The following is a 27,348-nucleotide window of genomic DNA, read 5'->3' on the forward strand; positions in this document are numbered from 1 at the left end:
ATAGAGCTGTATAGGATTTCTTAGCTCCATATTCACATAAATTCAGTTGAAAGAACATATGCTGCCTTTGCTTCCTGCTTGGGAAATAGTATATTCATTGCAGTTTTTTTGTCTGGATGAGTACTCTGAAGATTGCTGAAAGAATCAACTCACTCCTAGAATATTTTTTCTCCAAATGAAGGTGTTCCATCTCAGGCTGATATTCTTAGGGTCTGTGATGGCTAGAAAGAGTGTTGGATCTGAAATAAGATGAGAACTTGATAGAAAAATAACAATAAGCTGTGAAGGCCATTTAAAGGTGACGGTGATTGCTTCTAGGTGTAGGACACTGTTGCAGCAAAACACTGAGGCTGCATGTGGCAGAAATTTGAAATAGTATGGATGGGTAGATTTTGTCCCTCCTTTTTCCTCAGATGCTTTTTCTCAGTCCAAAGATTGAAAACGTTTAATTTCCATGAGGAATTTAGGTGGTCTTTTTGGTGTACTGTCCTCTCTGCTCTCCAGCTGAAATGATGCGCTGTAGAAATATAGGGGGTTGGGAAAACAAATTAAATTAAAAACAAAAACAAACAAAACAAACAAAAACCATCACAAAACCAACGAACCACCCACAAACCAGCCAGACACACAATCTCGTCCTGTATGCCAACTCCAAAAGAAGGCTCTCAAACTCCAGAAGTCAGTACCAGTTTATTAAGACTTGACCTCCCTACCATTTCTTTTTGTGTTCTCGGATTCATGTGTCACAAGAATGTCTTGTTGGGGTTAATGTTACTGAGGAAACAGACAATCCAGTTTTGATTTATGCCGAAATAACACTTCCTGCCTGTCCTATTTCAAGGAAGTTTCTCATAAGAGCCAACTAAGGGTAGTATATTGGGCGTGTCGGGCGGGGGAGGCGGAGAAACAACAAAGGGACTGGCATTAAGCTGATGCCTCACTGAGAGCCCTTTGCTATAATCTTACAGCTCGGTACCCCTAAAAACTAAGGCTAGTGTCTTGTATTAGACCTTAATTCTCTTACCCATAATTTGTTCCTTGAATTCTTGTTGACTTTTAAGACACCTTTTCCCTTGTTAAATCACTTTAAACATAGTTATGCTATTGGCTTGTAAGATCATACTTGTGTTGTATCTCTTGGTGGTGTTAATCTGTTCTGGGTGATCATCTTTATCTCACCAGTTCAACTTGTTACTCTTCTTGCTTTGTCAGCTTGGGTTTCAAAACAAAACATGCTCTATCTGAGCGGTGATCTGAGGTGAGATTGGACTGTATCAGCCCAGGCATACCTGCCTGGTATAATGACTCATTACCAGCCTCTACTTCTAGCCAGGAACCTAGGCTAAAATCAGTTGTTTCCTGGGTCACATAGTATATGTGAATAACTACTGCAAAGCTGAATTTTCACACAAAGATGGTTAAGAGGAGTTGAAAATGCTTAAAAGGATCTCAGTAGATTATAATTAGATGTAAGAAGTACAAGTCCCTCAAGTATTGATCTTATTATGTGCCAGAGTTTCTTTTTGATCAGCTCACCTCCCCTGCCCCTCTACAAATGATGTAGCAGAGGGTTTCAGACACTTGTACATGATAATTGATTTTGTGTCATGAATCGAGGTCATCTTAATATATTACTGCAAGTACTCTCATGAGTGTCTCTGCTTTGTAAAAGAGTACACTAGCTATGTAACTTTTCATATGCGAAGGAAGTTCTCAAATGCATTTATCAATACCAAGATGTTTTTCTCCACTGTAAAACTGGCCAGTCAGTTTGTTAGTGATTCAGCCTTGAAACCCACTGTAAGCCTGGAACAATGTGAGATGCTGAGTCTAGAAAGGATAGAGCTTTGTAGCTACCTCAGAAAACTAGTGATTTACTAGGAAATTACAGCTTTGAACTAGCTGAGCTACAACCCCTGTTAACATCTCTTGATAAAGGGCCTTCAAAGGAAACCTGGCACATGTGAAATAATGCAAAGGTATACTTAAGTAGAGGAACATGGAAGAAGTAACTGCCCTTCCATGCATCTTAGCTGGAGGAGTGATCATTGGCTAAATTGGGTTGTTTCACCATAGCTGAAATAATGAAAATTAATATCCTTCTGCCTTTTTTGCATGTTGTTATGCACAGGCGAATCAGAAGGGGACTTTAGGTGCAACTGAGTCTGCTCAGAAGTTGTCATTTTTGGGCTCAGTTTTTTCTGCATGGCTTCTGGTAGGAGGACACAAAGGGGTAGACCTAGATGGTTCCTTTACTCCAAACTGAAAGTACAAAGTTGAGAAATCATTAAAATAGGAAGGTAAAGAAAAAATACTCTTCCTGCAGTCAAGCATCGAAAGTAAATACTTGTCAATGCCCTTTTGTTTGAGTTGTTATTAAGAAGCTGACTTAAATGCTTCCTATCTTGCTCCGGTGATACAGATGTCAAGCACTGTAGTATCTGGTCAGACAGATATTCTGTCTTGCTTTTCCTGTCACCAAAAATAAAATGCCCCTCACCATGTTTACATTTCTCTTGTGAAAAACAGGAAAAAATGCTGTGCTGGCTCTTACCTCTGTCGTAAGTTCTACTTTTTCCTTCTCTAGATTATTAGAAAGACTTCTTTTTTTGTTCCCAAAAAATAGCAAAATAATTATGCATTCTTATCACTACTGTATGTCAGACTTCCTTTTAATTGAATAGTAATAAGGAAATCTCATGACTTTGGAGCATTTTAAGTAGGCCAGAAAAACAATGCTCTTGAGTGCTCGGATATCCTTGCTGTCAGCATTAGTCTGACATTCTTGTGTGTTATCCATTCAAGACAGTCACTTTTCCTGAAAACGGTTGGAAGGGAAGCTGGTAATCAGGAAATGCTCATGCAGAGAAATCCTGTGAGACTGAAGTGCGGGTAGGCTGTGCAGAGGAGAGGTGCCATCATGCAGCTTACTATAATAGCTTGGATTCAGAACAAAAGAATTGTGGAAAGTTCTAATAGTAACCTCTAGTGCTGATTTCCATATATACAGAATAAAATACAGCAGAGTACCTCAGTTTTCAAATTCTTTTTGTATTCAGTAGAGCAATGCATACTGTTTGGTACCAAAAAGCAATTGCGTGTTCCTTTGCTCTGCTTACCTCTGAAGGCTGAATACAAATCTCTTGCAAAGATTATATACCCATGCATTTCACGAAGGGCGTTATTGTATGTTTTGAGATAGATGCTCTCCTCAGCGACCCACCAAGAGCTGGAAGGAGAGCCAAGGTGTTTTGAGTGCCACATGAGTTCAGAGAACAAGACCTCCTTGTGTCATTAGGAGTTCACAATTCAGCTTCTGTGTTGTTTTCAGTGCTCCCTCTCCGATATGTTAGAATTCTTGGAGGCTTTCTAACTTGAAGCATGACCTGTTGCCATGCTTGATTTTTTTTAAGTGGTGGTCAATAGCTTTTAGATTCTATAAGGTACTTACATTATATACAAATAAGCACCTACTGTTGAGAAAATCTTGAGGGCATGGTATACTTGCAGGTTGAAGAAGTTTGGGAATGGCATGCTGTCTCACCATCAAATAATTTTGCACTGGCACAGATTTCCAGGTTTAAAAACACTTAGGTGGAATTGGTTTCAGGGCTTGTGATGAATAACTCAACTTAAGAAAAAGTTGTTTTGTTTTGTTTTGTTTTCCTCCATTTATAAATTACACCCAAATGACAAACAACTTATTCGTCTTATTCCTAGTTTGCTGTAATATATATTTTCCTTTTACTTTGAGTGCTTTTGATGTGTTTCAGGACTTTGTCCCGTTGTACCAAGACTTTGAAAATTTCTACAATAGAAACCTCTACATGCGCATTCGGGACAGCTGGAACCGTCCAATCTGCAGTGTGCCAGGGGCCAAGGTGGACATGATGGAGAGAGTTTCCCATGACTATAACTGGACATTCACGTGAGTCAAAATTGAAGAAAAGGCTTCCAACAACTCTCTTTAAAGGGTCTATAAGAGCAAGTTTCAGGCTGTGAGGTTAAAGGAGCTGTGAATCGTGTTTGTTTTGAGCTTTCCAGCAGCTTGAATGGATGGATTTTGCTCTTTTGAGCTAAAATATCTCTTTTGTATGCTCTTTTGAAGCAAACATATCTAGTCACCCAGGTGATTATTTGTGTATAATCTTTCAGCTGCTTGCTAAGGCTCCTGTCTATGTTAAGATTTCATGGGCATGTGCTTGTAATAAAATTAATACTTTTGTGCATGATGACCAGACCTGGAGTACATACCTTGGATTACACTGCTACTTGTGACTTGGTGTTAATTTAGAATCAGTCCTCACACTTGAGGTAAACTTTGCTGCCTGAAACTGAATTTAACATGATTGTTTTGAGTCAGAACTGAAGTAGTCTGTGGAAATGAAATTAGAAATGCAAGGACAAGGATTTTTACAAATTGGAAATGACATATCCCAGGTTTGATGTGAAGAGGTTTGCAGCACAGTATTTGGTGAAACTAGTTATGTCTTTCCTTGGCTTTCAAGGGCAAAATAATTAAAACTTTTTTTCTGCTAAACTTCTTCCATAATCTCCCTGTCACATATTGTTAGCATAGCAGTGCCAGATGTTTTTCTTTTCTGTGGTTAGAGGATATCCTGCTTGAGGTGCTGCCAAGTTAATTGATCTAGAGATCTTATTTTGTAATTGGAAAGAAAATTCTATGTTTCTGCAATGGGGGGGGCAGATGCCAGAGAGAAAAAACCAAACGGTTTGAGAAGCCTCAAGCAATGATAGATGTGATAGCAGTTGTGGCTTTTAATGTAAACTCTTGTGGGAACTAGTTTGAGACTGCACAGTAGGGAAACTATCTTTTTGACTAATTGTTTCAGTTTGATGATGAGGGGCAGTACTGAAATAATTTAATTATTGGATCTATTGATTTTTAACATTTCAGTGTATGTTCTAGGAAACTGAAATAAGAATCTTCTGGTGTAGTTAACTTTTGAAATTGTGGGTGTCCTAACTTGACGTGTTTTTAAAACACAGGTACACAGGGAGAGTGATAAAGGACATTATTAATATGGGTTCCTACAACTACCTTGGATTTGCACAGAATGCTGGGACTTGCCAGGAAGCAGCAGCTAAAGTTCTGTCCCAGTATGGAGCTGGGGTGTGCAGCACTAGGCGGGAGATGGGTAAGTTGGAGAAAGATAGGATGTTCCCCAAATGTATGTTTCAAAGTCTGTAATTAATCAAAAGTCTTTTAAACATTACTTGTTCCAGCTTTTAAACTTTAGACTAATCAATAAAGATTACTTTAGTGAAGAAAAATTGACTGTCTAGGTTTAGTTTACATGGCACAGCAGTTGGCTCACTTATATTTTCATTTATATTTTTTACCGAAGTTCGCCTATCAGGCTTTAAATAAAGAGCAGCCTGGTTGGTAGAAATTCTTCTTATTAAATATAGCAATAATGAAAGATTCTTCTCACTCTGAATTTCTTGTTTGTTTCGTGTACAGGAAACTTGGACAAACATGAGGAGCTGGAAAAGCTAGTTGCCAGATTCCTAGGTGTGGAATCTGCAATGGCATATGGAATGGGGTTTGCAACCAACTCTATGAACATTCCTGCATTAGTTGGCAAGGTATGGCTCAAGTCACTGGCAAAAGCTCATCTGACATTCTGCTGGCTGCATTTTTTTAAAAGCTGCTACATGTTTGGTTTTGTTTTTCTTCAGTGACAACCCCTGCAGATATTCTCTGTGGAAACTATAGGCCACAGTATAAATCTCTAGCTGTTGCGGAAATCTTTTTGGGAAACACCATCCACAGGATCAGCAGCAGTCCAGGTCTTACTCTTTTTCTAGTAGAGTGCTTAGCATGTTAAGACTTGATTCCGCAGGCTACTCATTAGTGTATGACATGGTGGCTGATTACCAGGCTGATTGGCTGAAGGTATTTTGATGCTCTTGAGACACTAAGAAGTGACTGTGTAAGACACACAGATAAAGTGAATTGCATGTTGGTACATACAGGATTTATTTTCTTGAAGTGACAGCTGAGAAGTCCTTCTGAAGGAGCAAAATCCTTGCAGAAAAACTATTTGAGAGAAATGAGGTCAAATGTAAAGACTGATGATGTCTACTGTGTACTCCATAAAATAGTACAAAGCACAGCCTGAGTATCCTGCATCTCTAACTATGATTTTTTTTTTTAATTATTGGAAAGTTGAATGGAAGAGAGCTTTTTTTTTTTTTTTGCATCTTCTGCTGCAAAATATGTGTTCTCTTAGCTCCTACTTAGAGTAAAATACTAAAGGTACTGGAAGTGTTTCTTCTTTATTGAAAATGATTCATTGTTAGCCTAATACTAGTAGCTCATTGGAATTCTTTGTCCCTGTGTAGTAAATTATTTTTCCTTTATTCCGTTCATTTTTCTACTTCCTGAGATAACGTTGTAAATTCTTTCACTTGTGATATCTGCAGATTATAAAATTGCTGCCTTTTTCTTCCCAGCAACTTTTCCTCGTGGTGAATCTCTTCTTGACTAGCTGTAGTGTCTTCCCACATGCTGTTTTCTTTGTAACAGTGGAGCACCACTGTGTACATAATGCCTCTTTTCTTTTGGTCTGTTAAGTTTTAAATACCAGATATGTTCCATAATAAAAGATGTTTTTGAGTCTGATGCCAGAGAGATATTCAGTGCTTTCAAATCTAGTCCTTCTGGATTCATACACCTCCACAGCGCTATGATTTTGAACAACATGTGTTGATGTACCTTTTACTTGCATTTTTCTGCTCTATCTCCCACATCTCTGTTTTGTTTTTGTTTTCCTTCAACATAAAAATGAGTCATGATTTCTGTGAGACCTTTTAGGTTTAGAGCACACCATCAGATACATTTAACTAGACTTCTGTTTGGTTTAAGTCAGTACACAGTGCCCATTATTGCAGAGTTACTCAATCTTTTTTTCTGTGCACATGGATCCCACAGTATATCTTTAATAGCTTATAAAAATACCCTTGAGACACATTACTCAGCTCTTTGGTTTTCACAGTTGAACTTTTTACAACCATTGAGAGAATCTGAACAGTGAATTCTAAGGCATGAAAAATACCGTTTTTCATACACATAACTTGAATATTTACTAAATCAGCTCTTTCTGTAAATGGATACAGTAGTCTTATACTGTGTTAGTAATGAGCATACTTAGTTTTTGTGCACTTTAAAGTAGTAAGAAGCTTCTACCTCAACGCCAGAAGTGCCCGTAGGTAAATACAGAAAATGCTCTCTTCCGAAGAGATCTTGTCAAATGAACCATTTCACAGTTCAGAACATTGACTAAATGCTTCTTTTTCAGATGCCTGAAGTTGCTTCTCATTGCACTTTTGATTTCTTCATTGTCTGCAAATAGCAACTCACATAAATCCTGAATTCTGTCACCACCCAGTAGACAATTGGCTGTGTGTGCACAGCCTGTTTGGCAATGCTTTGATAGAGTCCTCAGTAAAGCCCAGAGATTCTCATGCTTGATTAAACTCTTGGGATCTCATTTTTTTTACTACTGTTTATGTCTCTCTGCGTGTCCTACATACATTTTCAGGTGCAAAGCTTCTTGCAATGTGAATTTTCGGAGGTTGGGCAAGTATAATCAGTAATGGCATCCGCATTTGTCCAGAAGGATTTTCTTTGACAGTCACTGATATGATTAGAAGCTAATGCTTATTTACATCGGATCTGGGTACCTATATTGTAACTTAATTAGCTTAAAACACAAACCGCTGGTATAAAGCTACTCACATACATGTTATACTGGACCACCTGTTCTGGTTTTACTTTGTGAAATCCCTAAGCACTTGATTTATGTTGCTACTGAATCCTCTTTTAATAGCAACAAATATTACTTGACTATCCTATGATCCAATTCTGCCCCATAATCTGATCAGCATTGGTCAGCAAAAAGAATTCAAAAGCTTCATCAGCATTACCTAGCTGATCTTTATTCACTATGCGTTGCTAACAGCAGCTTCTACTAAGATGATGCTGAAAAGAGGTATGATTGGTGTACACTGAAAGTTGTATTTCAGCACTCTTAAAGCATCACTAAAAACAGGAATTTCTGCATCTGGCAGTTTTCAGCAGGAGACCCCCTGTTGACAGCCAAGTTGTCGGCTGTCTGGTGCAGTCACTGCCAAGTATGCTGAGTCTAGACCCACAGATAATGTGAGATTTGAGGATTACACGGAGGGAAGTTGTTAGACCATGTGAGAGTAAGCTAGTTAGTCTCTGAAACTTGCCTGTTTTGGAGTAAGTGTTGCTACTGTAGTTAGTTTAGCTGGCTAGTAAGAGCTTTCTGTACTGCCTTTAGCACAGAGCTTTTTATCATAGCTCTGAACTGACAGAGGCTAGATAATCAAGTTAGAGCAATGGTGCTTGAATGATCTCTCTTTGGTTGTAAGAAAACAAATTAATTTCCAGGTATATTTAGTTTGTAAAATTAAGGGCTCAGGGCTAAATTATGCAATTCATGTGTGTAGCACTTTGGGGAAAAATGGGGCATTCACTTCAGTTTCTATGTCTGCTGTGTGGGATGGATTGAAAAGTCTGATCTTCGTTGGCCTACGTTTTTCTTTATACCAGTAGTGTGATCTTGATACCAGTAGTTAGTGTTCGTTTTCTGGATACTCTCTCAAATGTAAGTTTGCTGATAAATGCAACTGAAGTCTTATCATTGTAGTAGCAGCCCTCAGTTTCACATGTGATCATCCGTGATTGCCATAGTGGCGGCTTTGATTCTTTGCGTTCTCTCTAGTGACAGACTATACTATACTCTTTACTTCCTTTTCAGTTTTAAATTAGTTGATTTTGTCTAATTGAATGTCCTCTTCTGTTACAGGAAGAAAAAGAGGCTACTCATTGATCTGTTAAATCTTTACCAAAAGCTCATACTTGTTTTTATGGAAAAGCTCCTTCTAGACTGTTAATCTCTTTTTCCTCTTTTTATAATGTGACACTTTTCCTGCCTTCTACCATTTAAGAAGTATACTAGTACTAGATTATTCAGGTTTTGATACAGTAGTATTTAACAACAATGCCTTCTTTGAGATTTCCATGTTTCTTATGCCAAAGTCTCTGGAATATGCACTGTGAATCCCTATAACAGCAGTTTGAACACATGAGATTTAGTGCAGTTTCTGGGGGAAACCAGTCTCGAGCTTTCCCAAGATGTAGAGTATTTCTAGATACATTGCAATTCTAGTGCAAATTTTCCTTTATTGTGGAGAAAATACTCCTCTTGCCTGTGACACCTCCTTGTATACTGGTAGGCGATGCTTTTCACAGTCCCTTCTAGCAACTCTCATTGCAGAGAGTGAATGTTCTCTACTCTTCCCTCGACCAATTCTTAATAGAAAAATATAGAATGAGCATGTATATCTTTGTATATCATGTCAAATCTTCAGCATCTTGAAATACGTTCCGGATTTTTAACTTTACTGAATCCCTTCTAGAGTTGCAGCAGATTCACACGGTAATTGGAGTGGGCCAAGGTTATTTAGAAATACTATTGCTCTCTTACGAAATAATCCTAATATGTATTCCTCTAGTCCACAGTGATAACACTGTGACTGAATGTTTAGCATATCAGCTATAGACCTGTAATCATTGCTGCTCTCAAAACAGATGTTATCCTGTTTTGATATTTGTCCAAGGATAATATTTTCCCTTTTGGAAAAGCAAACAAATGCAATGTTCAATGGCTTCAGAAAGCTTCTCAATTTCACTCTGCAATTTTGTTTTCTACTTCCTGTCTCTTATATGTTACCTCCATCTACAAAGTACTTAATAGTGTTATTCTTTAAAAAAAATTAGTCCCTTTGTTACCACTGAGCACACATGGGTTTAATCAGTGGTTACCTCCTAATGTAAGAAATAGTGCAGCTTCAGTGACCTGTTTCCTAGCACCACTGTGGACTTGCTGAGTAACCTGTTCTGCTCTCAGTTTTACCTGGCTGCATAGGAGGATGATAATCATCGACATAAATCATTAACATGAGATATTCAGGCAGTTTCAGCTGCAGAACTTTTCGGGAAAGTGAAACTTAAGTGGTTCTTTCAGTTATTATCAGTCGTGTATTTTTATTTGCTATACTAAGGCTGCAAAGTGTTTCTTAGCAAATCTTGCCTACCTGCATTTATGTCAGACATACATGTATGTTTGTTTTCTTAAATGATGTCTAAGAAGTTCAGAGCTCAAAGGTATTACATGCTTGGCTGTGAAAACATAACCTTTTCAATATCTTCCTCTTTCCCCTTCTAATTCAGGGCTGTCTGATTTTGAGTGATGAACTGAATCATGCATCACTAGTGCTCGGAGCAAGATTGTCAGGAGCAACTATTCGAATCTTTAAGCACAACAGTAAGTATCGGATGGTGGACTCTGCCTTTCTGCAGATGCTATAGATCAGATGCAATCTCTTCTATCTTCTAGTAGTCAAACTTCTTGCAAGGAAATCAGTTGCTGGTTAACTGAAAGATCAGAAGACTTCTGCTACTGAGAATGTAATCATCCTGAATTAGATCTGTTTTGATCAATCCCAACTAATAATATTTTTATCCTGAAGCTATCTGGCTTACATCTTGTGCATATGAAGAGGCACATGCTGCCCTTTGGCAAGTCTAGGGGCATTAGTGTTTTTAACATGGCTTCTTGTTACTTGGATAGCTCAGCATGGTTAGGCTGTTCTAACAGTCCTTGTCACATAGTAATGCAGTCTTGAAGTGGTCTAAGTTACAATATGGAGGATAAGAAATTTTAATTTTAGGACCAGGTGCTGACATGATCCTACAGTAGCAAAAGGTTATGAATTCAGATGCCTGAGCCAAACGAGACAACCATGCATTGGTACAATGTAGTACAAAAGGAATTTTTGGGGTCTGAAGCATAGATTAATTTCACTGAGTTACTTGCTTTCAGTGTTTGTTTTGAGAATACAGAGAATTTTCACTTTGCTAGTTTCAGCTTCTTCCAGAGGAAGTATTTAGAATAACTCTCAGATTAAAATACTTAGGGTTTTCTTCTCCTGTTCTCAGTGAAAGAAGTACCTGGTTGTCCTTGTTTAGTAAAGCCGCTACCTTCATTCTTCATCTGCTTCTAATACTCTCTATAGTATCAGTCTCTGAGATCATTACTCTTTTGCTCTTATTGAAGTATGTGACGGTGACAGCAAAACTTGGGTGGCTGCAATTATTTTCCTTTCTTCATCCTGCTTGACAGTGGATCCTCTGCTGTGCTTATTGTTTCTTTTGTTTTCTCACTTTCTTATTCTCTATTGGTTTAATAATTTTCTTTACAGACATGTAGCATTCACTGATTATTTTAAACTGTTTCTCTTTATTCTTCGTAATTATTGACTGCTAGGCAAGATCACAAAAGCTTTGCATTCAACTTCTGCGTTTGTGTAGACATACTTCTGAACGTTGCATCCAGTTCCAGAATTTCAGAGAACAATGGTGACACAGTTCTGGGTATGAGGAAGAGGACTTAGAAGCTCTGGTGTGATGAGGAAGAATAGATGATCTGTGGGAAAGGGGTACAAATAGCGGTGGTGAGGTTGGGGGATAGATGGTGGGGAGGAAAATGCAAAGCAGTGCAAGCAATGATCTTGACCTGTCAGGAAGATGTTCAATTCATAGTTGTGTGTGTTCTCAGTCCTACTCTTGTTATACTCTATACTGCCTTAGTTAACTTCATTTTCCTGAGATGTGAATGGTTTCATAGTCTGCTCTTTAGAAATTATGAGGGAAAAAAATTCCCTTTAAAATATTTTTTCAATTTTTTTGGTTTTTTTCTACCTCATTTTGCACATTATATTAAGGTGAGTTCCCAGTCTTTCCCTCTTGAGAGATCAGAGCAGAACTTTATATTCCATTGTTCACCCTAACTGCACTAAACTTGCCTTTCTTCCTTGAGATTGTTGGAGGCAGGGACTCCATTACTGACTTCTTCATCTTTGTCTTTTTCTGATCATTACCTGTCTTCCAACAGTCTATTAACTGACCTATTTTGCTGTATAATTTTTAGTCCTAGTTCACAAGCTCTTCTCACATCTACAATTGCCCTCATCTAGCAGTCCTCTTTTCATGATGGTTTGTGCTCCTTTTCATGCCCTAGTGTTTATACATGTCTCTTGCACAGCACTGTAGCTTTTATGGTTTGATTACTGCCATCTCCACTCCTTCCCTCAGTTGATTTTGCAGGACTAATGTAATGTGTATTTATTTGCTCGCATTAGTCAGGTTTCCTAGGATCACATCAAGTGTCCGTAGCCAAAGCTAGTGAGGTTTTGGAATATATTACTACTAAAAACTATATACTTCCTGATATGCTGAGCACTGTCCTCCTTCCCTACACTGTTGGTCCTTTTTTTTTTTTCCCCCCTTTTCTGTTTTTTGTTTAGTAGCTTAGTTCACATCTCCAGTCCCTTCAATTTTAAGCAAAGTAATAAAAATGTACACTTGTTTCTGTTCTTATCTTGCACACTGATCTATCTTCTGTGTATCTTTAGTTGCTGATCCTTGAGCTTTCTTGTTCTTTTTTGTCATTTTCATCCACAAGGACTTGCTTACTACCTAAATTGCTTTCTCTTTTCCTTACAATGAGATACTTTCCTTCCCCTTGCTGTTTCTGCCTAATGCTCTAACATGTGCTTTTAGCTTAGGATGATGAAATTCTTTCTTGGAGTTCATACAGTCATCCATTCCTTTTAATCTCATCTGTGGGCCTGCAGCTAGGTGAAGCTCATGCTTATTGACTTGTGTATTGTCTGTCGTCCATGCTGGAGCAATTTATGTCTTTCTGGAGTATTGCTGTCTTTAGTCATATCAAAGCTCAAGCTAGTAGCTGTTTTGGTACCATTTAACAGTAATTTCTGGTGCAGATATGCAAAGCCTGGAGAAGCTGCTCAAAGATGCTATTGTGCATGGGCAACCTCGTACACGGAGGCCCTGGAAAAAAATTCTTATATTGGTGGAAGGAATATACAGGTACAAACTATTCTTTGTATTCTTAAGACCCTCCACATAAGATCTAGCTGCTTAGTATTTGTGTTCCATTGCCAAATCAAGCTATGAATACTGTCACTTCATAGTTATTTCATTAATCTCATCTGTGAACTAAATTGAGCTATGAATGTCTCACTTCCTGGACTTTCTGTTACTAGTACTGTAGCTGCACCTGGTGTTTTCACAGTGCTTCCCACATCCTGATTAGCTTGTAGAAATTAATTAATCTAAACAGATTATTTACATCAGAGCTGAGGTCTTAAATTGCTTGTCCATTCCATTGTTTCTGTGCTCACTAGATGATACTAGTGTGAATGGAATTGCACAAACTGAATATTTTTGCTGAGAGTGAGTAGGAATATGTAGTGGGCTTAACTGTGTTAGGCATTTAAATCACTGTGACTTTCAGCACAAAATGGGACATTTTAGAGTGCTGCTACTGAGAACCTAGTCAGTTCTTAAAAAAACAACAGGTAGGTAGGTGTCAGATCAAAATACTGATATTAAGGTGGAAGTAAAAACAACAAAATCACTGAACACATTCCTTTGCTTTAACTTACTGTTGCTACTACTATTTAGTCCATATGTCAGCATCCCAGGGATGTTAAACGGGTAAAAAGTAGAGATCTGGGACCCAGATGCAAGTAGGAGTTATCTTTCATCCCTCTGCAGAACACGATGTGTTTAGCAATTTTTGTATCTTCATAATTACTGAAAGGGTGAAGAAAAGAAAGCTTAGTCACTTTAGGCTCTATAAGGAGGCCCCAACCATTACATAACTTAAACTGAATTTCTGTTTCTCAACAGTATGGAGGGATCCATAGTCCGTTTGCCTGAAGTGATTGCCCTTAAGAAGAAGTACAAATCCTATCTGTACCTTGATGAGGCTCATAGTATAGGTGCCCTGGGCCCCAATGGCCGGGGTGTAGTGGACTATTTTGGACTCAGTCCTGAAGATGTGGATGTTATGATGGGAACATTCACCAAAAGCTTTGGAGCTGCTGGAGGATACATTGGAGGCAAGAAGGTAAAAAACTGGGAACCTCATGGCTGTGATGGAGTCCTTCACTAAGCATTTCAAAGTTGATCTGTTTCTCAAGTACCCTGATTGTCCATTTGTTTTATATATTGTCTAGTACAGTGGAAGTATGTGCAATGCAGAAGAATATAAGGCTGTTGTCAGAGGATGTAGGGAAGCAACTAGAAAAGCTAAGGCCTCCCTGTGCCACCTCACCTAGGCATTCCTGCTCCAGCAGGGGGATTGGACTAGATGATCTTTTGAGGTCACTTCCAATCCCAAACATACTGTGATACTGTGATACTGTGATGTTGCAAGACAGGTCAGGGACAACAGAGTTTCTTCAAATACATGGCAGATAAAACTAACACTAGAGGCAGTGTAGGCCCACTGATGAATGAGGTGGGTGTCCTGGTGACAGAAGATACAGAGAAGGCAGAGTTACTAAATGCTTTCCTTGTCTGTGTCTGCTCTGCCAGAGGCTGTCCTGGGGAGCCCTATACCCCTGAGGCCCCAGAGGAGGGCAGGACAATGGAGAAGTTTGCCTTGGTTGATGAGGACTGGGCAATCTGGACATCCATAAATCCATGGGTCCAGATGTGATGCACCTGCAGGTGCTGAGGGAGCTGGCCAAGGTCATTGCTGGACCACTCTCCATTATCTTTGCCAAGTCTTGGGAAACGGGAGAGATGCCTGAGGACTGGAAGAAAGCAGATATTACTCCAGTCTTCAAAAAGGACAAGAAGGAGGACCTGGGTAGCTATAGACCGGTCAGCCTCACCTCCATCCCTGGAAAGGTGATGGAACAACTTATCCTTGTGCCATCTCAAAGCATATCGAGGATAAGAGGGTCATTAAGGGCAGTCAACATGGCTTCACCAAGGGGAGGTCATGCTTGACCAAGCTCATAGACTTTTATGAGAGCATAACCAGGTAGATAGATGATGGCAAACAGTGGATGTGATCTGTCTTGATTTCAGTAAAGCATTTGACACAGTCTCCCACAGCATCCTCACAGCTAAACCAAGTAAGTGTGGACTGGAGGATTGGGTAGTGAGGTGGACTGGGAACTGGCTGAAGGAAAGAAGCCAGAGAGTTGTGGTCAATGGGACAGAGTCTAGCTGGAGGCCTGTATCTAGTGGAGTGCCTCAAGGGTCGATACTGGGACCAGTACTATTCAATATATTCATCAATGACTTGGATGAGGGAATAGAATGCACTATCAGCAAGTTTGCTGATGACACTAAGCTGGGAGGAGTGGCTGACATGCCAGAAGGCTGTGCTGCTATCCAGCGAGACCTGGACAGGCTGGAGAGTTGTCTGGGGAAAAAATTTAATTAAATACAACAAGGGCAAGTGTAGAGTCTTGCATCTGGGCAGGAACAACCCCAGGTTCCAGTGTAAGTTGGAGAATGACCTGTTAGTGAGCAGAGCAGGGGAAAGGGCCCTGGGGATCCTGGTGGACAGCAGGATGACCCTGAGCCAGCACTGTGCCCCTGTGACCAGGAAGGGCAATGGCATCCTGGGGTGTATTAGAAGGGGGGTGGCTAGTAGGTCGAGAGAGGTTCTCCTTCCTCTCTAATCTGCGCTGGTGAGACCACACCTGGAATATTGTGTCCTGTTCTGGGCCCCTCAGTTCAAGAAGGACAGGGAACTGCTGGAGAGAGTCCAGCGTAGGGCAACAAAGATGATGAAGGGAGTGGAGCATCTCCCTTACGAGGAAGGACTGAGGGAGCTGGGTCTCTAATTTGGAGAAGAGCAGACTGAGGGGTGACCTCATTAATGTTTATAGATATGTCAGGCTCTTCTCGGTGACAACTAATGATAGGACAAGGGGCAATGGGTTCAAACTGAAACACAGCAGGTTCCATTTAAATTTGAGAAGAAACTTCTTCTCAGTGAGGGTAACAGAGCACTGGAACAGGCTGCCCAGGGGGGTTGTGGAATCTCCTACTCTGGAGACATTCAAAACCTGCCTGGACATGTTCCTATGTAGCGTTATCTAAGTGTTCCTGCTCCGGCAGGGGGATTGGACTAGATGATCTTTTGAGGTCCCTTCCAATCACTAACGTTCTGCGATTCTGTGAATGCAGAAGAGTGTAGTCTAGTAAAAAACCTCGTAATTGTATAGTTCACACATGGTCAGTGATGACCTCAGTTTGCAGATGGTACGGTGGTGGTGTAATATCTTTTTAGGAACTGCTAGGAGCCAGGAAGCAGGGATTTCTTAGTGTTACTTTTAATGAGAATTAAAGGAAAAAAACCAAAAAGCTGAAGTTTTTCAGCCTGTTTGGAGGAAAATCCCCTTCTTAGATTAGTCTGGTGGAACTGGTGCTCTTTGGACTAAAACAGTTTGCTTTCTAAAAAGACCATTCTTCCCTTTTTTGTTTTTTTGTTGGGTTTTTTTTGCCACTGACTCTCTTTTATTGGAAAGTACTGCTAGGAAGTGCTGCCCTTGCCAGTCTCCTCTTTTTGGGAGGGATGGTGTAGACAACCACATGTGTCTCCTTTCTCATATCCTCAAATGTACAGGCTTCTAAGCTTTATTTGAGAGTAAAAATCTACCATTTTCCTACCAGGACAATAATTTTTTTAGATACTAGTAGTGACAATTACTTCAGCCCATCCGAATGGAGATGAGGCTTGCTGATGTTCCTCTTTAGTTTACTGTAGTTGGATTAAAATTACTCGATATCTTCTGGACAAAAAAGCACTATATTAATCTTTTTCCAAAGATAATGAGCTAATGGGATTAACTGCCTTGGCGTAAGGTGAGGCAGCTGAGTGTCCTCTGCAACTGTGTTTTAGCTGCTGTTTGAGGGATTGCTTCAGAGGTAAAAGGCCTTAAATCTTTTTACCTAATTTATTTCAAAGTCCCTTTACAACTTCCTCTCATTCAACTCAGACTCCAGGCAGACAGCAACAATATGTTTCTAGCTTGTGCTATCTACAGGGCCATCATTATTAATCATAGAATTGTTTAGGTTGGAAAAGACCGTTAAGATCATCAAGTCCAACCATTAACCTAACACTGCCAAGTCCACCTCTAAACTATGTTCCTAAATGCCACATCTACACGTCTTTTAAATACCACCCTGGATAAAGCCTCCCCTCAGCCTTCTCTTCTCTAGGCTGAAGAATCCCAGTTCCCTCAGCTTCTTCTCACCAGACTGGTGTTCCAGACATTTCAGTAGCCTCATTACCCTTCTATGAACTCTCTCCAGCACCTCAGTGTCTTTCCTGTAGTGAGGGGCCCAAAACTGCACACAGTATTTGAGATGTGGGTTCACCAGCACAGAGTACAGGGGGACGATCATTTCCTTTGTCCTGCTGGCACCACTGTTTCTGATACAAGCTAATAGGGTGCTGTTGGCCTTTCTGGCCACATGGACACCCCGATATGGTAGCAGAAGACAGAATCTGTCCTCGTGTTCGCACTGCTCTTTATAATATTTTGCTGGAGTGGTCTGGGTATTTTAAAGTAGTTTTATTACAGTTAACAATAAGCAGCCTACATCTACGGTGTGTCGGTCCGTTGTTCCTATATGACCTGCTTTTGCTTTCTAACAAGTGTAACAGGTGTGTTTAACTGGGAAATGCAGGAGGGGTAAGCTGAGGTTCTTCCTCTATTAAATTACACGTGCTGCTTTACATATATTGTGCTGATAAATGGGAGAAAATATTTTGTGATCTATTCCCCTGTTTGGTGACTTTTGTGGAGAAACAATTATATTGAGCATGCTACATAAGCACCTATGGATTCTGGTCCCCACTATTTCTTTCTTTTTGTTTTTTCCTCCCACTGTTAAAATAAACACCCTTGAAACACAGTCTGTGCACGGCTTTAGTAATGCAAATACCTTGTTGCAGTCCAGTGCTGGTGGTGTTAGCTAAACGAATTTGTCACAGACATTTGTCTTTGTTAAACACACGGTCTTGGTCTTGCCCTGTGGCATAATTATGGGTTGTTGTGCCCCTGCTGTTCACTCTTCAAGTACTTGTACTGTAAAATCAATCCTTGAGCTACCTGTTCTCTTCCAGGATATTAGAGGTTTCTTTTGGTGGCCTGTTTTATTGTGTGATTAAGACATGACAATAAAGCATTGCTCTGAGTGCTGGGAAGGCAATGTCTGATGCCTCCTGTGTTTTGCTAGGAACTGATTGATTACCTGAGGACACACTCTCACAGCGCTGTGTATGCAACATCAATGTCACCTCCTGTTGTGGAGCAAATCATCACCTCCATGAAGTGCATTATGGGTGAAGATGGTACATCTGTTGGTGAGTCTTTTTAACAGTAAACGTGTGGAAGTGGGAAGCCAAAGAGAGCCTCTTTATCACTTTTACAGATAACTCATTTAGTGAACTCATTCGTAATTATCTGTTAGGACATACAAACTTGTAATTTCTGGAGCAATAAACCAGTTTTCCATCCTGCTTGGCAGGTAAGGCTAATAACAGCATAAGGAATTTCCAGCTAAAGGTAAGTCTTCTTAGTCTTATCAAAGACACAATATTGTCTTGTATTGGTTTTTGTTCTGTGTCCAGCTTTTATAGCTGCCCTCTCTCTCTTCCCCATGGTCTGTCCTTTTTTGTTTGCCCCACTTCTTAGATTGTTTTCAGAATATTTTACTGTATAGTTTTGTGTGCTGCTTACTGTAGAGGCAAAGTTTTTGATTTTCATCTCTAGTGTAATTCAATTTGCACCTCAGTTAAAGTAAATACAGGGATGTTTCTGAAATCCCCTTTTACTTGGGAAGCTAGAGGCAGTTTTCAAGATCAGACTTAATGCCCTTGAAGAAGAAATTCAGCATATTTGTCTTTATTGTCTTAGTTTTCCTTTTCCATTATGAAAGTAAGAAAGGGGAAATCTGTACTAACCTTGATACATTCAAACTCAAAAAATACTTATTCTTGTGTCTCCTTTGCCTAGTGGGTAACAGCTTCCTTCAGTTAGCACATGAAGGTAAATAACTTGTACTTGTGATGTGTGAGCTGCTGCAAAACCAAAATGATCCAGCACTTTGCACGTAGGATACTTTTCCGTCTTCACAGGTATTAAAAGTTGTGAGCAGCTCTTACAGGATGGCGATGCATTTGAGGATCTGTCAGTGATAGTCTGTTCAGAGGCTCTTAGAATTCAAACTGCGGAATATATTCAGTTATGGGAGTTTCGGGCATCTGGCCACGAGGTGGTGGTGTGTACTGAAGATCTGTATTTGCTTTTGAACGTGGATCATTTGACCAACTAACTAACCTGACAGATAAATCCTATGGTGAAAAAGCTCACTGGAGAAATGACTTTAACCTATTTCCAGTGAAAAATTTTTCATTCAGCTTGCTAACATTGTCTGAGAATAGAGTGCCAGCAATTGATGTTGGTGGTTGCTCAACAGAGAAGTTGTCGAGGCACATACAGCCAGGCAGTAGCCTGTGTCTGTGCTGGCTCGGAGCGCTTTCCAGTGGTCCACAGGAGATACCCGAACCAGTCAAGAGCTGCACACAGTGTTGTTCTCAAGAATAGATACTAGCCAAGCTTCAAACTACAAAAATGTTGTGCAAAAAGGCTGGGTCTTTTCACCATCTTAAAAGTGACTGACTGAGCTCTTTCTAGCTCATGATTTGCCAACAGTCTCTGGTCTGCTCAGGTGTTGCTTGTTTTGGGTTTCTTCCAGTATCTGTTTTGCTTAATAAAGTGGGAAGCAGGAAATATGTTTGCAGTATTCAAATTAAGGCATTTTTGCCCCTTCTGAGGCTACAGTGTACTATTTGTTCAAGCCAGAAGAATGGAAGCAACTTCTACTCCGGAGTGTTCTTGTGCCATTATGCCAGCAAGATCCATCAAAGCTGAAAAGTGAACCAGATCGGGAACTAATGGGGGGGGAAATCTTAAATTCAAAGGGCCTTTATTTTGTCATGTTGCTTAAAATGTATGTCAGGCTACATCTTGCTAATTTGGTGCTATGGAGTAACAGGATTCTTAGGTACTCTTTCTATTGAGAAAATAAGTGGTTTTGATGTTTGAAAGCTTTGTCATTTAAAAGAAACCCTGTGCACTTTTTAGAAGTGCTGGATATAACAGTTGGATAACCAGAGTCCTGTCTGCTCACACTGAGAAAGGATTTCTCAGTTACAGGTCTCGCAGAATTGTTACCGGTCTTCTAAGCATCTGAGTCAGTCTTCAGCTAGTATAAGCACCTCATAGGATGATCCCTGCATGGAAGTGCTTCTCTGTTGCTTTTCTGCACAGTGCTGTTTCCTAGTCAGGCATTTTTTTAATTGTCTTAAGACTTTAGAGATAACATTACTTTGTAGACATTTTCTGTGGATGAAGTTGGTAGAAGTTCATTTGGGTGAACCGAGCAGCTGCTTAGTGATAGCATGACAAAGTTTTTTTCCTTGTTTAAGGGATCTAGCTGAAAAACTTCTCTCTGGATTCTGTGGAGTTATGGGCAGGTCTCTGGAAGACCACTGGCTGCCATTGGTTTGACTACAAGTAAATGTGGAGCAGAGTAATGCTGGTAAGCGTTGTTAACTGTGGAAGACAAGTAGAGAAATAGCGTTAAACTGGGTCACTTGTTAAGCACCTCTGAGTCAACTGCATATTACAAAAATTCACTGCTTTTAAATTAGTCAAACTGAACTAATGGATGAAGGAAAACTGAGATAGGGCAATGGTTTTACAATGGGACAGGAGTTGGAGCTGGAATCAGAACAGTAGACAGCTAGTTCCCAACCCTGGTTTTTGGGCCACAGCTAAATCTTTTAATGGCTTCAAGAATACTTTATTGAAAAGAGCCTTTGCGGTTTCTTTGTCTGCCGGCTTCTGTTCACCACACACTATTTGTAAAAGCTGCTGTCTACCATGGCATCAAACCTTTGTGGAAATTGTGATGTCAGATTGAAATGGTCTGTAGCTGGGGAATAAGTAGTAGGAAGCAATTAGTTTTGAGGATGAAAGCTTTGTTTGTGTATTATTTTGCAATAATAAGTTAATTCTATCCTCTTATACTTCAGGCTGTTTCTAAATCTAATGAAACTTCTGGAGGCTCTGAACTTACAATATAAGGCATTGCAGTTACTAAAATTTTAAATAACTCAAAAAAGTAAATATCTCCTTTCAAGTCTTTCCAGCAGCTGACAATGACTATATAGGATATTAGTAGGAGGCAGCACCGACAAAATACAGATGCTGTGAAAAGCTGAATGTCTCCTTATAGAGAAAGTAAGATGGATGGCATGCAAATGTGCTGCCTGAATTGAGACAGTAGTTTCTTGTGTCTTGATTTCTTTTCAAAATAATCTGTCAATTCTCTGTACTGTTTATGCATGTCAGTGACTAGCAAGCCTCAGTCTCTCTGACGACAGTTATGGGAACACAATTGTATATAAATACAAGTATATTACTTACTCCTTCATCTGGACTGCAAGAAAACCACTCCAACAGTGATGGCAATGGCAGAGCCATGTTTATGGGTTCTTGGTAGTGGTGCTTCCAGTACTGCTTCTGAAACTCCTCTACATTATTAGCTCAGTACTGTATGTGTGTCCTATTTTACTTTGCATTACTTGTCTTGCACGTCATTGGCTAGAAGACCATGATATGGTCTTAAACAAAGCATACCTGATTTGTGATCACTTTGAGAATTTCTTCAAAAGAACAGTTGTCCTCAAGAGTGGTGAACATCCTGAGCACATAGAATGTCTTCAGAGAGCTCCAATGACAATGTACATCTTGCATATCATCATATTTGGCTTTGACATATAGTAGAGCAAGATGAATAGGAGAGATGGAGAAGGCTTCCTTCTGCCGAAGCAAATTTTTTGAAGCTGGTTTTCCAATTCAGAATCAGTATGGTTGAAATCGTTAATGAGCAAGCATTGCAACTTCTTGTCAGCATATCAGTGGATGCTGCTCTTTCTCTCTGTTCAGCCAAAAAGATGGATGAACCTCAGATAGTTTTGTAGATAAAGTTGATTTTTAAAACAACAATACTAAAAAGATGCAATAAGTGTCATAGTGTACACAAAGGTGACAAGTTGATTCCTGAAATGGAGTTCTGGAAACTTGTGCTGTACAGCCGCTTGATTCTTGCTGTTCATGTGGTGTTAAATTGACTGTAGAGAAAATGAGACAGCTTGGTGCTGGTCCTAGTAAATGAGATGATGTTGGAATTAATTATATTAAGTACTTAACCTATCTTGGTGAATTTTTCAGTGTCAATGGTTTGATTTGAGTTGAAAGCCGGATTTTTACCATTACAATCTCTCTGGGATTGGGAATCCAGTTGGCTCCCTTCTGCCGTTTGCATAAGAGCCGAGGCAACTGGAGTTCTGTTAGCGCTGTTGGTGTTCGAGACTCAGCCTCTTTGTTGCCCTGATAATATCTCTGGAGGCAAGTGGAAGAAAATCATAAAGTAACCTGACTGAGATGTGGGCAAATTAAAATATGCAAGGTGAAACCAGTCTAGGAACTGGTTAACCTCCTTCAGAGATGAAACCTTAGTTTGTTCTCATATGTATTAAAAAATCCAAGTGAGCTTTAAATAAATCCAAGAGTGTTTTAAGTTTGAAGTAAAGCGGGCAGTGTTAATGGCTTGTAAAAGAGATTAAATACTTTCTTACATGGACATTAATTTGATAATGGTAATTATGCATGTTGATGTTTATGACAAGTTTACTGTCTTCCATCTCAGTTTCAGGAGACAAATATCTGACACCCAACCACAGTGCCATACGTAGTGTGTACAGGATAAGTTGTGGATAGACCTTGCCCAAGATGGCACTTAACTTTTGAATTAACATGGTCTTAGGTACCATATAGAAACCAAGAATTATTATCCTACATAGCTCTAATGTCACAGGCAATGGAGGCAGCAGTTGCATGGGGCATCCCAGCTGTTAAACTGTCAGAAATTATTAACCAGCTTTTGAAGGCTAGTCAGTTAGCTGCACATAGTTTGATATTTGTCTCCTGTGAGCAACTCAGTTGTGTAGAACTAGTAATTGATTATATCAAGTCAAAGGAAACCTTAAAAAATGGATTCTAATGTTGTCATTGCTGTGTGCAACAAACTTGAATGAGTTACATCAGAAAAGGTAGTTAAACCAATTATAGCCAAAGGAAATAAGAATGTACAGCTGTGTTGGCAGAGAACTGAGCCTAACTGAGCTGTTGCGAAGACAGGAGGGCCATTGCTGTACTGTTAATATGCGCAGGGAGAAGATGCTAGAATCAAAACTAAGCCTGGTGTGCTTAAATTCTTGGGAAGAAAAGACTGCAATTAGTATTTTAACTTCCATGTAGTTAATCAGGCCCTCAAGTGAAGATACAACCTCAGTAGTTCAATCAGATGCCTAATCAGTAGGTTTCTTCACATTGGACATTTTGTAAAATTCCCCTTTTCTTTTCAAAGACAAGCCAGAAGTATATATAAGTATTGAGTGTAGGCAGGAATAGCCACGTTGCATCACTTGAAATAGAATTTTAATTAGCTTATAGTATATTTTTAAATGAAGTTTGTACCTTGCCATTGTCAGCAGTAGATCCAGAAATGGAAGCAGTGGCTGCTGTTGTACTGGGAAGGGGAAATAAATATTCTTTGTGCAGGCTGAGGTTGAAAACCTTCAATTAGCATTAAAATAGGTTCATTTGAATTTCCTCCAATAATGCACTTGTTAATGAGGTGTTAAATTATCACCTTGGGAACCCAGGGACCAGTCAAAACTAATTTGAGCAAAGTGAAAACTTTTTTTGTTGCTGCCCTTGAGAATCTCAAGCTGAGCTGGGAAACCGTTGGAAAAACAAATACTCTGGGGGTCATAAAGAGAGTTTCCTGCTTCTCTCCAGGGGACTGACAGTTTTAAACATCACTCTCTGTATTTGTGCTTCCAGCTGGGGATCTTTTAAATCCAGCTTGTTGCTGCACCCCTGCCTCCCTCCCACAGAGAGAGCATGGCAAGCCTCCAGAAATATTGCTTTAACCTGGGCTGGGCAGGAGAAATCTTTCAACCTTTGGTGCTTTGAAGAGTGTTTACAGACATTAGCAGAGCTGTACCCTTTGTGTTGTCCATTGGAATGTGAGAATTCCTCAGTGCCTCTTCTTTTGGACTTTAATCAACATTGTGACATTTGTGCAAGAGCTCATAAACCTTTATAACTGTACACCTGCTTTGTTCTTATAACATTCTGGTTCTTGCTATATCTGTTCAGGTGTGAGCTTTTATACTATATCTTCATAGCCTAAACACTGATCTGTCAAAGAAGAAATACAACTAGAAATGTGGCTTTGAAGCAATTTCATTTTTCTTAATTTCTTACACTGTGTTTGATTTAAAATGTGTGTCTCACTTTTTATTCTCAGTAGCACTTGAGTTGCCACGTTGCTACAGAACACTGATGTGCCATTCATACAGGGAAAGGAGAAAATACTGGGTAGCAGCTCACTAGCATATATTGTTAGCAATAGTGTGACTAAAATGCTTTCAAGTCAGTATAAATGTTAAGGTAAAGCATTTGAATGGGAGTAATCACAAATGAAGTGATGTGCACCCTAGGTTAGTGTGAAATTAGGTTCACTGTTCCTGCTGTGGTACATATGATAACTTACTAGAGCAGAGTTTTTTTCAACATACCTGAATGACCCATGTAAGCACAATTTGCTATTATCAGCCCTGGCAACTACAACAATTTTCTACATAGAAAAATTAGTACTAATATTACAATAGTGTCTGCAGTGTACAGACACATGGCAAAATTTCATTCTATGAAGTGCACATAATGTAAATGTTTCTAGCTTCTTTGGAAACAAGTAGCAGTCTGTAACTGAAGCCCTTTCTGCAGACAATGTGCAGATGTTTTAAGCTATGTGGGACTCAAGCCAGTCGAACTACTGTTCTTGCCTGCTTTAGCGGGTTCTGATATATAATGTGGTTGGCATCAGGTCAGCTCCTGCCATTTCACATCAGTACAATTGATCTACCCCAAATTTCCAAACGTGGACAATCTTGACAATCTAGAGTGTGTACATTAGTCCTACAAGGGTACAGATGTTTGCTAATGTCCCAGAATTAGTACATTTCCATAGAGAGTACAGATTTAATTTTTGAAGGAAGAAGCAGTCTAAATAACCTACATACTAATTAGAGTGTTTTGAGAGCATATGGCTGGCGGAGAGATTTGAGGTGACTTTAAATGAGATTGTGCAGGTTCTGTTGCAGCCTAACTTCAACAGCGTTGTTTAGCTCAAGAGAAATTGGCTTGTCAAGAACAGGACAAATCAACCTATAGAGCTTATCCTGCCATGGGTAAGGTTCTGTTAATGCTCAGGTTATTGCCCTGCTGTGTATTAGAAAAGCTGTAGTTGCAAGGCTGTCTGCATGGGGAAAATTGTATTACAGAGCATGCACACTTCTCACATTCATGTTGGCTGGCAGCTCCTAAGATTTCTTAACTGTTTGTCTCTGAACACTGGGATTTTAAAAACAAAAAATAAATAAAAAGAAATCAGTAAAATAAATACTTCTGAAGCTTCTCAAGACTTTCAGGCTTGCCTTCCTAGTGGTCAGCTTAATTGCATTGTGTGTGTCACCAAACTCAGGCCCTAAATGGGCAGTAGAAAACTCGTTTACCCTGCAACTAGCATCCCCAGAATTAAGTACTCTGTGCTAACGGATGTGGTACTCTTACGGGATAACTGTCTGTACCAAGAGCTGTTTAGTTACCTCCAGTCTTTACTGAAAATAGCTTGTCTTTTCTAGGGTATCCTTGTTTTGGCTGGGATAGGGTTAATTTTCTTCCTAGTTAGCTGGTACAGTGCTGTGTTTTGGATATAGAATAAGATTGACAATACACTGACAATTTTAGTTGTTACTAAGCAGTCAAGGACTTATTGGCTCCCCATGCTCTGCCAACCAGGAAGTGCAAAAGAAGCTAGGAAGAGGCATGGCCAGGACAGCTGACCTAAACTGGCCGAAGGCATATTGCACACCATACAGTGTCGTGCCCTGTATAGTGCGTAAACTGGGGAAGTTGGCTGCGGGGTGGGAGTGAGTGCTGCTCGTGAACAGGCTGAGCATCAGTTGCGGGTGGTGAGCAATTGCCTTGTGTATCAATTGTTTTGTATGTTCTTTTATCATTATTATTATTATTTTCTCTTCCTTTACTGTCCTATTAAACTGTCTTTACCTTGGCCCATGGGGGCTTTTTTCCAATTCTCTCCTCCATCCCACTGAAGGGGTTTAGAGAGGGTGAGCAAGTGGCTGTGTGGTGCTTGGTAGCTCTCTGGGGTTGAATCATGACATAGGGTTATTGCTGTATTCCTGACAAGTAAATTTTTGTTCAGGACCTGGCACTATAGAGACAATTGTGGGGTTTGTGTGCACAGTTTTGATCTTTCCAGGTTCATTGGAAAATAGAGCCATGCAGGAAAAACAAGTCTATAAAAGTCACAGCAGAGACAAGGCCTCCAGGGTTTGGGTCATTTTGGGCACAAAGCCTCCTGATCTTCCACCTCACTGCAGATCCAGGTGGCAGCCTACCAGGAGCTGCTTGCCAAATACAACTAACTAACATGGGAAAGCTCAAAACTCTTCCTGTTGAAATTATTGCAGAGTTTTAGCGTAAATCTAAGAGCACACTGGAGCAGGACCAGTATGGCTGCTAAAACAGATGTACAGGCAGTTGTGGACAGCTCTGACATAATGGCAAATTCAGAGGCTGTAGCTTTTATCATGAGATGAACTTCTCAGTTATGAGAGTCTTGAATGTCAAGAAACTTGAGATGATGTATAGAACCTCTTATGGGAATGGATCGAGGTCTTCACAAAAAGATGTACAAAGACTATGTTCTTTGAAAGATTCAGGTACTACCTTGTCAGTGACTTTGTACATAAACTTCCTATTTAAAAAAACAAACAAATAAACCCAAACCAACTCCTCATGAGTGGAAATTCTTAATTTCAGGACACATTAGTAAAGAGCACATACACACTTGCAGCATCCTGTCTCTCTCTCATTGCTCCTTGTGCTATGTAGGTGAAAACTCTAGCAATATTGTGACATATATCAAAGTCATGTTGAGGGACAAAAAGACTTTTGGAAACTACTGTGTTTCATTCTATAGGGTCCTATTTAGTACCACTGAGGAAAAGTAGGTATTTAGGACTATTCTGTTTACTCTCCTTATCCCTTAAGGGATCCTCCTACCCAGAGGCAGTTAGTAGAAGGCAGCCTGTCTGCCAGATTTTCTTCTGGCTTTTCAGAGTGAGTGCTAACACAAAGATTAAATACTTCTCATAGTAC

At 39.8% G+C, this 27,348-nt stretch overlaps 1 protein-coding gene across 1 annotated transcript in view; it reads left to right on the top strand.

Annotated features, from left to right (window-relative positions):
* SPTLC2 (serine palmitoyltransferase long chain base subunit 2) overlaps positions 1-27,348 on the top strand; it is a 79,716-nt gene that overhangs the window by 17,747 nt on the left and 34,621 nt on the right. Inside the window, exons 3-9 of the mRNA XM_080345548.1 lie at positions 3,774-3,928; positions 5,011-5,159; positions 5,486-5,610; positions 10,289-10,382; positions 12,904-13,009; positions 13,835-14,054; positions 18,200-18,326. Coding sequence (XP_080201674.1) covers positions 3,774-3,928; positions 5,011-5,159; positions 5,486-5,610; positions 10,289-10,382; positions 12,904-13,009; positions 13,835-14,054; positions 18,200-18,326 — 976 coding nt within the window. The remainder of the gene's footprint in view (positions 1-3,773; positions 3,929-5,010; positions 5,160-5,485; positions 5,611-10,288; positions 10,383-12,903; positions 13,010-13,834; positions 14,055-18,199; positions 18,327-27,348) is intronic.

This window comes from Nesoenas mayeri (assembly GCF_963082525.1).
Source record: "Nesoenas mayeri genome assembly, chromosome: 5".
Lineage (NCBI taxonomy): Eukaryota > Metazoa > Chordata > Aves > Columbiformes > Columbidae > Nesoenas > Nesoenas mayeri.